The sequence below is a fragment of the Amborella trichopoda genome, chromosome 6, assembly GCF_054954075.1.
Source record: "Amborella trichopoda isolate Santa Cruz 75 chromosome 6, AtrichopodaSantaCruz75HAP2 v2.0, whole genome shotgun sequence".
NCBI classification, from domain to species: domain Eukaryota; kingdom Viridiplantae; phylum Streptophyta; class Magnoliopsida; order Amborellales; family Amborellaceae; genus Amborella; species Amborella trichopoda.
Genome location: NC_142341.1, coordinates 49,712,562 through 49,724,703, shown reverse-complemented (window position 1 = coordinate 49,724,703; position 12,142 = coordinate 49,712,562). Strand labels below are relative to the sequence as shown.

At 36.9% G+C, this 12,142-nt stretch overlaps 1 protein-coding gene across 1 annotated transcript; it reads right to left on the bottom strand.

The window, feature by feature from the left end:
- Window positions 1–3,181: 3,181 nt before the first annotated feature.
- Window positions 3,182–11,795, bottom strand: LOC18441835 (phospholipase A1-Ialpha2, chloroplastic). Its single transcript, XM_006852062.4, has 2 exons — window positions 11,466–11,795; window positions 3,182–5,248 (listed from the first exon to the last, which is right to left on the bottom strand). Exon 2 carries the CDS (start codon window positions 4,774–4,776, stop codon window positions 3,484–3,486), a length of 1,293 nt encoding a protein of 430 aa, XP_006852124.2. The 5' UTR covers window positions 4,777–5,248; window positions 11,466–11,795; the 3' UTR covers window positions 3,182–3,483.
- Between the last annotated feature and the right edge of the window lie 347 nt (window positions 11,796–12,142).

Here is a 12,142-nt window from a genome sequence, read left to right as displayed (position 1 = left end):
CAAAAGGCTCTTTTGGACATGTGGGGGCCTCCCAAACAAGTGTACATAGAGAACATTTCTTCTCAACCTCAAACAATGGTTTTCTAAAGATGTGAAGACAAGGTTACACTTTTGTGAGAGAAGAAGCTTCCTTTAAACTTTAAATGCCTCTAAGCCAACCGTTCACCCACTTTGTTCTTGAACCCACTGTCTATTTTTAAAATCCAAACAAGTCATTTGTTGCCATATTCTATAGTAAAAACTCCATATACTAAACCTCTAAAGCATCTTTGAACAAGAGGGATAGACAAAACTGAAGAAAGAGGTGATGTCCTCTACAGACATTTGGCAATTAAAACCCACCATGAATGTAATACAAAGAAAATAACAAAAAGAATTGTATAATGTAAGACTGTTTATCTTTAGTACAAAAAAATCACAATCGCCTGTAACCATCATATGTGAAATCTAGCAGGTAAAAGAATATCATAGAGTTTCAAGAAAAGCTTTTCTTGCGCATTGAGCTCTGTCAATGTGACACTCCCAAGAGACTTAAAGGAGGAAAACAATACATGAAGATAAACGAAATTACCTTCTTGTTTTAGGGGTCAAGCTCTTCCTTATGAAGGTTAGCTCACTTAAAGGAGGAAAACTAGACAAGTCACTCTTAAGAGAAAACGGGACCTGCTTGTAAGCTGTCCACAAAAGAAAATGAATAAAGGGGGCTACTCTCTTACTTAATATGAGAATAGGATGGCAAGAGAGATGCCTAAGCTGCCTCTTGTTTTAAGGAGGGGAAGGGTGGCCCTACCCCCTCGTTAGCACTCCTACAAAAAGCTCAACTTATAGCTATTCTTCCATCACATCTAACAATAATTGTGACCTTCATGTACCAAAGGTAAATGAGATGATGCTTTTTTAGAAAGTATGAACATGACATGTATATACCCTAAGAAAGTGGCAAGTCTAACTAAAATTTAGCTTAATGTTAGAAAATTAGTGGACCATAGGCTTCACACTATGAATCATTTCACAATGGAGGATGCTCTATATCTGACCAAATATCCTTAGAGAGCATTTATAGAACCAACATAACACTTACAAAATGAGACAAGAGAGCAACTAAAAGCCTGTGCACAACCTCTCCACTCCAATTTATATCCAAGCATTCATTGAGACTGCATGTTACATCATTTAGACTTAGGTGATTACCATAACACAATTGGAAGTTGATTCACTAAATTTTAGCCCCAACTACTGTTTTGTAATCATAGATTCCTATATATCAAGATAGGAATATTTAGGCGTTTCCTATTCAAACCATGTCTTCCTATGTCCAAAGATAATAATATTTAGTAGTTTTCTATTTAAGCTTTGCCAGTTTAGTAAGGAATCTAGATCAGGTGGTTGCAGTTGGATAAGAGGGAAAGGCTGGCTTCTTAGAGATGGATATGAGAGCAAAGGCTGGCCTTCTATGTATTAAACACCCCTCCAACTTCAAAACAAATGATTGATGTGTAAAATCTACAAATGCTGGGGTCCAAATCACCATGATTGAGTGAGTGGGGCCCAAAGATTTTATTCAATCATGTATTTCAAACAATCGGGCATTTTAATATTGCTGAGAAGCTTCAACCCTAGGAAATAATGCTAGAAAAGATTTAGCTTATATCATGAATAACAATAATGGCCGTATTCAAATATTAGCTTATATCAGGAATAACAATAATGGCTATATTCAAACATTAGGGTTTCCCTTATTTCTATTCTTGAGCCAGAGAAGCTGGGATCACATCATTGACCTTTGAGATATGGGATTCAGCTCTATATGGTAAAGAATGAACCGCGTTGGCGACCAGCACAAGGGTCAAGCAATAGAACAACCAAGGTTGTAAAGCACTGTCATATTCCTCATCCTCATGTGAATCCAAAAAGGTCTAAACTGTATACTAGTGCTGTATTATCATAAATTTCTGAACCCTAGACCCTATGCCAACTAACCTAGGAAAACAAGATGCCTAGTCTTCAGTCTTAGAAAGAAAAAGAGGACTCTTGTGCAAGAAGTGGTTATGCACTATTTTAGATTGGACTGCTTTTAATTAGGAAAGGGGCTGTTGTTTCTATTCCTACCACTAACACCACCTTACTAGTATCTTTCAAAAGTACGACTCCTAATCTATGGAAAAAAAATGAGTTGGGACTTGCCTTTCCTACTTAATTACCCAAAAAAAGACTACTTTCTATAAATCTCTATATCAAAACACCGATAAACAATGTGGTTGATAGAAGGAATACACTCATGTACTCTACATGGTTTAATAAATCTTTTTTGATGAGGCGCATTGAATAAAAATAATATCAAATAATCTCTCTATATATATATATATGTGTGTGTGTGTGTGAGTTTTTTTTGAGGGAGGGGGGGGGGGGGGAGGGGGAGAGGTTAATAAATCTTGCTTTTGAGGGGCATTCAAGAAAAACAAACCAAATGACTCTCTCTTTCTCACATTCATATTAACATAGTAGAAATGAAACCCTTGTCATCATATTGGGGATCTGTCATACAGACCACTAAACCCAAGAACGCATTTGTAGATCAGATACACTCTCTCTCCTGCTCTCTCTTTTTTTTCTCTGTCTAACCTGTTAACAGAGTAGGAATGAAACTTTAATGTATGTTGCAGATCTATCGCTCTTGAATCCCAAGGCCAAGGGCATATTTCTAGATTAGATACCCTCTCTCTCTCTCTTTCTCTCTCTCTCATCTGCACGTGCCCCGTTCGCATGCAGCATGAATAAAGTTCAAGAATAAGTGTTTGCTTTCCTTAAGGTTAGTGAATATATGAACATTACTCTCTCTCTCTCTCTCTCTCTCTCTCTCTCGTTTCACAAGATGTGTTTTCCATAGTAACATCACTCTCTCTCTCTTTCCCCTCCCCACCCCCCTACAAAAGGGATAATTGGAATGCGTACGCCACAGTTTGTGAATCTTTAAGGAACAGGCTTCAATGAATGAATGTAGGTAAAATAGTGAAGCTGGGACACTGCCATCATCCTCTTGGCAATCCAGAAGGACTAAAGTTATCAGTTTCTCGCATTTATTGAAACCCAAGGAAGCATACATTAATGAACACAGTGAGAAATAGTCAATTGGACCTATGATCCACAATTATTATTGGTACAACTGTAAAAAGGCTGGCACTTAGATAATCAAACTATGCACTTATAGTCATCTCATATAGTACAAATAATGGTACAATGTTTGAATTCCCATTGAAACAAACAGGAACTTTCATGGTTGTTTCAAAAGTCTCTCTCTATCTAACAAATAGTAACGTGTCTCTTGAAGTTACAAGCTTCTCATATTGGAGAAGAAAAACAATGCCTCATAATAAATGGCAAGGAGAGAGAAAAAAATTAAACAGGAGAGAGAGTGAATGTACAAGACCTAGGTCGGAGGTTCTTAGTCCAAGGAAAAAAAAGGCCAAAAGGGTGTGTCCCATGTCAAAATCTCGGATATTGGAGGAGGGTGGCCATGTGTTGCCATGACCAAGACTCAAGCTTCTGTCTCTTGAAGAAGCCACATGCCCTCTCCATAAGCTCTCCCTTCTTCACTTTCTTTGTGGGGCACCTCAACAACCCTAAATATGTGTCCAAGTCATGCACACAAGAGAAGCTCTTCCCATTGAGGGACTCAAGAGGCAACTCTACACCCACATGAGTATAGCAGTTATCACCCCCCAAAACAGTAAAATTCTCATTGAAAAACATACCAGGCAACTTTGTTATAGGGTCACTAACATTCACAACTCTCAAAACTTTCACCCCAAGTTCCTCACACCTCTCTCTAAACCCATGGTTCCCAACCCTAGGCCCTCCATAAGAGAAAACTGTGATGGGTATCTCCACACCTCCATTTATGGGCTTATTAAGCTCTAATTCCCCTATATCATATGCCAAAAGCATGGCTAATGAGCTTCCCATGCTGTGTCCAGCTAGGGTTATACTCATCTCTTCCTCAGAACCATACTTACTAATGAGCCTGGAAATCTCAGACAGGAGTTGCTCTCGACAGCTGCCGAGTCCGAACTTGCAGGATTCGTCGGTGCTTGTGTAAAGATTCAGGAACCCTGACTCGACCTTTACGTCGGGCCTCGGGTTATGTGGGTCGAGCCTAGCCGGCGTCAACGAGCTCATAAAATTAGCTAACCATTCACTTCGAGTGACTGTTCCTCTGAAAGCCACTATTACGTCCCTTCTGCCAAGCTTGCGCACCGAGCTGTCGGTCGATACTGCGATATAGCCCACCCACCGTCCCATGCAGGCGGGGCTCACCCCAATTGGGAAATTGATGTCCGCCGACGCGTATATGTATTTGGTAATCTCGTAACCTGAATTTTGGAGACCCACTTTATCGAGCAGCTGGGTACGACCGTATTTGCAGTTGCAGTGTCTCTTAGAGTTGGGGTCCAGATCGAAGGCCTTGTAGCACGCATCCACGAATTCGCCGTATCGAATCAGCTCGGATCTTAGGCTTGGGTCAAGTGGGTCAAGGAGATTGTCCCAGTTGTCCGAGCCATGGGTCATGTGCCATGGCTCAGGAGGTGGGCTCGGGTTCGACACTTTGGGCTCAACTGGTTTTAGCGTCTCGGTGGGGGTTGATGTGGAGATGGGGGCATAAAGTGAGGGTTGTAGGTCGAGACGGGGCCAATCCAACTGGGTTCGGTGAGGACGTGAGAGACGGAGGTCCGGCGAGGCGATCGGTGCGTTCGGTGCAAGTATTTTTGCAGATGCCATGAGAGAGCCAGAGAGAGAGAGAGAGTAGTCACAGATGGGAAACAGGAAGCAGAAAGTATCAATTCCTAGAGAGAGAAAGAGAGCAAGCTTGAGAGAGAGAGAGATTTCTTGTGGGTAGGAAGCAGGGAGAACAGAGTACCACCAATTTTAGAGAGAGAAAGAGTGAGTGCTTGTAATTGGGGAGCAGGTTGAAGAAGATACCTGCACCTTTGGGGAGAAGAGAGAAGGAGAGAATAGATTGTAGAGAGAGAGAGAGTGCACACCCAAAGTGGAGAGGTCGGAAATGGAGGGGAGTTTAAATAGGTGAATAGTGGGCTTTTTTCGCTATAATTTTTATTTTGTCGATAAAAAAATTCGGAGCATGTTTGGCAAGGTTTTTGACTCGGGTTTCCAAAGGAAATATTTGTTAAATGACAGATTTGGTCGGTTGGGGCTTGTTAACGGAAAACCTACCCAAATGCCCACGCATTCCCTGTTAATATCGAAAATATATACTTGTACGTCATAAACCATAGGCAAAAAGAACAAATGTTCCCAAAAAAGTGCCCAAATTGCCCCCCAAATATAAAACTTCAATTCTTAAAAAGTCACAGCCAAGAAACTATTACTAAAGTTATTATGAAGGAAAATATGAACCCCATTTCATTATTTTTAATTATGTGAGAGTCAAATAGCTCTGAGTTGAACTTGGAGAATTGGTTGGTCCTATCTGAATTATTTGAACCTTGGGTGGGATGGTGAGACGTATTTTACTACAATCACGTCTATCTAATTTTATAGCGTACTTTCTTAATATAGTAAAAGAGTAATGATCTTATAAGACCTTTATCCACTTATGTGTATAGGATCTTAAAAGATCGTCATTAAAATTGACACGGATCTCTAAAAAAATTATCATATGGATGTGAGATTTGACTTTTCTATAGATTTATGTCAAATTTAATGGTGATCATTTGGTGTCTTATACACATAAATGAAGGAAGGTCCTATAGGATTATTTCTTATAATAAAAAAGTGATTAATTAGCCAAATAAACTTTTTGAATTCTTTTCAAAAAGTGATCCAATTAGCAATCCAATTGATCGATATGGTCTTTTAGATTGAGATTTCAATAAGGTGGGTGGCCGGTCCATCCGACCAATCTGATTATAAAAATCCTAACCCAAACAACAGGCTTATGTTGATTAAAAGGGAAAGAGAAAGTGTCATCACTTCAATGTCAAGTCATGTTCTAGACTGAGAGACCCATCACATGTCTCTCATTCACTAGCCATCTATTGACCATCTATTAAGGAGATGACACATATGATCATAGTTTTCTATTAGGGTTAACTCAATTTGTCACTCCATTGAAAATCTAGTGAGGCCATGACACACATAATCATAGTTTTCTACGAGGAAAAAAAACATCATAGCAAATTTTCAATCCCTTCGATATTTAACACTCGTAAAAATTCCACTACTATGACTTCCAAAAATTAATATATTTTGACATCTCTCCATTTTCTCTTGTGGTTAGGTAAGGGGGAGGGCCAACTATTTCGCGTGTATTCATGGGAAAACAGGGTCCAAACCGAAATATTTAGTTGAAAGAGGGGTGTTTTGGTTGGACGTCAGCACCTGTTGGGGGTGGCTATCGTTGTTGCGGCCCAGTAGATAGAGGGCAGTCCACGTATGGTTGACGCTCAATTTCACTATAAATTTGTGTGCACCGCCGACCTCTCTTTCTCTCTCTAAAAAAATTTCTTTCTCTAAAACTTTATATCTCCGGCCCTTACCTTCTCTCTCTAGATTCTCATTTCTCTCTTTCTCTCTCTCTCTCTCTCTCACTTTCAACGCGGTGCGAGGGCCGGAGGAGGGATCTGGGCCTGGAGTAACTTCTTTTCTTTTGGGAGTTGGAAAAAGGACAAGGATTTTTTGGAATGCAATAATTCCGATGATGACCGATGTGCCCCTCCTCTCTCTAAATTCCCTTCTCTCTCTAAGCCCCCTCTCTCGCTTTCTCCCTCTAACTTTCTCTCTCTAAAGCTCCTCTCTGCTTTCTCTCTCTAAAGCTACCGTTCTTCTAACAACTTTGCGGTCGAGATTTTCGGCCTGTTGCATTCAGGTTTCCGTTTACACCTGGTACGCAATTAAAGACTAAATACGTACAAACGGAAGATAGATATAGAGAGAGAGAGAGAGTAATAGGTCAAATCCATTTATTCTTGTTTTAGAGAGAGAGAGTAATAACTCAAATCCATATATTGTTGTTAGAGAGAGAGAGATGAGTTCTCAACCTTGGGTTATGCCTTTCATGAAAAAGTGAGGTGAATTAGTTTTGGGGATGACATTTGATAATTTTATTGGAAAATCATTTGATTCATATGGGGATGCACTTATTGGAGAGCATCCCATATTAATAGTATAAAATAAATAAATAAATATAGTTATTTACTTATTGAAAAATATTTATAAAAGTGTCAGGCTCTAAACAATCAATTAAGGAGCATCCTAAGAATTTCATTGGAAAAGGTTGTTTTGACGCCTAAAGATCCTCAAATTGATCATTTGGGCCTCAGGATGCATGGTCATGAGAAAAAAATGAATTTCAAGTTTTCAAAATAGTGCATCTTATAATACATTTTTGGACCGTCAATTTTCAAGAGTTTCAAGTTTTTATAGATCTACTTGATGTACACTATTTTTTAAGCTTTAAAATTTTATAATTAATGGTGAAAATATATTTAAGGCTCTCACAAAAATTTCCAATATTAAAACTGCATTTCTCGATACTATTTAAAGATGCGTTTTACTTTGATTGTTTAGAGCCTATGCCCTATACAAAAACCGCACCCTTTATGGGAAAGTGAGGTGAATAGGTTTTGGAGATCGAATTTGAGAATTTTGTTAGAAAAACATTTGATTCATATGAGGTGGACGGCATCCCCATGTGAATTGTGTAAAATAAAGAAATATTTATTTATTAAATTATTAAATATCAAGAATATTTGTTTGATTTATATTTTTGGGTTAATGGTTATCAACTATTATAAAATCACTAAAATTTTGGATTTAAAATCTATTTCTAAAATAGATTTTAGAGGGAGGACAAGATGTAAATGGATGAGTCACCAACATTATCTAAGCCAAAAGTTATTTTAGCATGTTCATTTACTCTTTCAAGTAAAACCCACTGAGGATTAAGGGAAAAGTTTATATAGAGCTGAGGCTCTAATTATAGGAGGTTGTATTAATGCCCAAATATCTTCAAATGGATCATCTTGACGTCAAGATACATTGACATGATAAAAAAGATGGGTTTCAAGTTTTGGAAATAGTGTATTTTGTAACGCATTTTTGGATTGTCAATTTTCAAGATTTTCAAGTTTTCATAGATCTGTCAATCTACACTATTTTTTAAGCTTTAAACTTTATAAATAGATATGAAAATATATTTTAAAGGTATCGCAAAGATTTTCAGTATTGAAACCACAATTCTCGACACTATTTGAAAGTAGGCTCTAATTTGATTGTTTAGAGCCTAGGGTGTATATACAAACCGTACCCTAGAATTAATTTTAGGATCCCAAAATTTGGGAATGTAATCACTTCAGCCAATAGAATACCCTCAATAAAAAAAAAAATCCTAGTCGTACCCTCTATCCACTTTAAAAAAATAATGTCTTGAGATTGGATAGAGACTGTCCAATTTTTATATGGTGACATCTAGGTGTAGAAGACTCAAATTTTAATTATTATTTTTAGAATAATCATCTAGTAATTCTTATATGGTTCCCAAAATTCCAGATTAAAAAAAAAAATCCCCCCAAATAGATCCTTTAATTGAGAGAGTAGAATCTATGCTCCCTTAGGAGGAGGTATAAGTGCTCTTTATCAATATTTATTTGCTTTTTACATTCAAATAAGTTGTAGAGAGAGATAAAGTATAGTGATAAAAAGATGATGAATGTCTCTCAAAGAGTGTTTAAAAAACTCAATCGAGTTCAACTCAGATTCAGTTGAGTTACTCTAGTTGAGCAGCTTGTCGTGTCTAAAAGGTTCCAATTTATTAAGACTTATCCATCCAAAATATCGTAGCAACTCGAGAGAGTCCACATGAACTCTCTAATACATAAACATCTTTTAGATAAAATGAGCGATCCACCGCTACATTTAACATTTTATTTATCGTTTGGGATCGGATCTCTCTCAAAGTTCGAAACTGGGGATATTTTTTCCATAATCTATCAAATCCAAACATTGAATTTTATGGAAAACATAAAAAATCTCATACTTGTTATTTTATTTGAATTAAGTTTTGGCCAAAGTCGGTTTCTTGAGCGATTTCTTGGGCAAACCGTGCACATTCCAACCAACAATCTCATTTTTTTTTCTATATTTTTGTGTTATTTATGAAATCCAAGGTTTAGATTCCACAAAAGCCACTCAATATATTGTATTTTGTGATATTTTGTGATATTTTGAATATCGAAATAAGGTTGTGCTCCAAATTTCAATCACTTGGATCTAGATCTGAACTTGAGACTCAAATCTAGTTTATAGATTTGGATTTGGGACATTTGAGGACATATTCATAAAAATTAGAGGCTTTGATTCAGTCAATGTATCTTTCAGAGGATAGGCAATGAAACTTTGGGTGAGGGAAACTAGAATATTTCCTGAGTGTATGCCAATAAATTTCACTATTCATAAATTTCACTATTCATCATTTTCTATTTTCCTTAATTATTTTTGTCTTTAAATTTATCAAAACTTTTAGATTTCTTTAGTTGTGTTGACGGACGCAACGAGTCCACTCAGGACTCACTAGGCAGATTGCTTCAAGAAGTTACCGAGTCCAGGAGTGTATCTTGGTTTTAGAACACTGCTCCTTATTAGTGTTTCAAAATTGAGAACTAGGCCCTTAGGGTCTGATTCCGGTCTGATTTGGGTGATTTTCGAGCCAAATAAGACTACGTTCAACAAAAAAATTGAAATTGAAATAACCTCAAAACCCAAAAATTAGAGTTCCCAGCAGTGTTTATCGGGAAGCAAATGATTTGGCAGATGCATTAACTAAAAAGGGATTCTCTTTTCATGAATGGGTGATTGCGGATGATGAACAATTAGTGTTGTAATTTCATATTTGTAATCTATTTTTTTTATTAATAAGAAACTTCGAATATTATCTAAAAACAACAACAATCTTGATTCAAATGAAACGATTTTGAGTCAAGTCTGCAATTATTAATCACAGTTGCAAAGCTTTGCTCACCTAAAAGACTAAAATAGGTGCTCACGGCACAAGTTGAATGCATGCGAGACAGACGAGATCTCTCTATCATACATATGTGTGTGAGAGAGAATGGGAGATAGAGGCTCTCCCTCTCTGTCTCTCTTTCGGTTTGAAGTACAAGAGTTTGAAATGTAAAGTACAAAATAAAATACGGTGTGATTTGTATAGAGCCCAGGCTCTAAACCATCAAATTAGAGCTTACCTTCAAATAGTATCGAGAAATGTGGTTTCAACATTGAAAATCTTTGTGATAGCCTTAAAATTTATTTTCATATTTATTTATAAAGTTTAAAGCTTCAAAAATAGTGTAGACCAATAGATCTATGAAAACTTAAAAATCATGAAAATTGACGGTCCAAAAATGCCTTACAAAATTCCCTATTTCCAAATTTTGAAATCCATTTTTTTTTCATGCCTATGCATCCTGATGTTGAGATAATCAATTTGAAGATATTTAAACATCAAAACAACCTCTTCTAATGAAATTTTTGAGATAGACACAAATTCGGCTCTATATAAACTTTTCCCAAGAAAACATTCCTTAGTTTTTGAGCATGTGACACACTCAATCCCAAAACAAGCAAACCAAAGAAAATAGCATGAGAAATATAACCACTTTACCATTATAGGCTAGATTGATGGCCCCAAAGGTCATGCATTAGTCTCACCATTCCTCCATATAGCCATAGTGACGAATTAGGGTTCAATCTTTTCAAACATCTAAAAAGCATGAAAAATTTGAATGAATTTCGTTCCGAATAAGGAAATTGATATTAGTTATTTGTCACTTTACTATAACGTGATATTTTTTTTTGGTTGGGTACTTCGGTGGGGAAGAGAGGCCCCTACCCGATTTATTAAATAGTTTAGGCGTTTTTTTTAGAGCGTTAGTGAGGTGACGTCAGTAGGAATGAAAACCACAATATAGTCACTAGGGTATGGGGATGCTACCACCACGACCCCAACCATTTTTCTAAAAAAATATCCATCAAGCGCCCTCACTCGCATCCATGTTGCGCTATGCTTTTGAGAATATTGAGAAATTGATTGCCTACCGTAATGGCATTAGAACAAAAGAAAAACTTATATAAGGGCGAGGCTCTAAACAATCAAATTATGACACACCTCAAAATTTCACTAGAAGAGGTTGTTTTTGAAAGAAAAACCTATGTGATATTTTGCCAGGGAGTACAAATTTTTTTTTTTAATGATAATAATCAACCCTTTTTATTTTGGCAAAAAGATCACTTACAGATGATATTATTACAATCAATAAATATTTCAAAATAAAACAGCACAACCATAAAATAAAACTCAACCACTTAATGCCATTTATTCAACCTAATATTATGCTTGAGAATATAAAAATAAAATAGAGCAAGTAAGTAAAAGAGAAGATACCGGAGATTACCTCAACCGGGTTTATTACAATCCACACCGAATCACCACATCCAATGGCGTTGAATCAGCGGTCTAGCTTCAATCTTGAACAGGGAAAGCGAATTTCGGCCAAACTAGGTAACCACCCTTAAATCTCTATAACACCGTAACCACAAAATTAACTAAAGCTTTAACCTTGATTTCCCAAACCCTTAGTATCTTTAGGTCAAGAGAGAGAGAGTAGTAGATCTAGGGTTGGGGCGTGCCCCCTATAGAACTTCTAGAGAGAGAAAATTTGAGAGGAGAGAGAGGGGCATGGCTCCTAGGGAGGAGAGAGAGAGTTTATGAGAGAGAGAGGTGTATAGAGATGGGGGAGAACACCCCTATTTATAGTGAAATTTAGATCTAGGGTTTTCAATAATTTGTCTTTTTCTTGAGATTGAATATAGACTGTTGGTCAAGATGACTTGTGGGGTAAAAAATCTAAGCCATCCATTTCATAGATGGGTCATCAACATTATGGAATGTGCATCAACCATTATCCCCCTTTCTTTAAACCATTTTCCCATCAATATATTTAAATAAAATAAATATCATGCATTCCATAAATTTGCATGATCCATCTCACATATTCCATAAAGATATATCAAATATTCCCAAGTTAACATATACTACCATATTTAAACAAGATAAGGTCAATGTTTACTA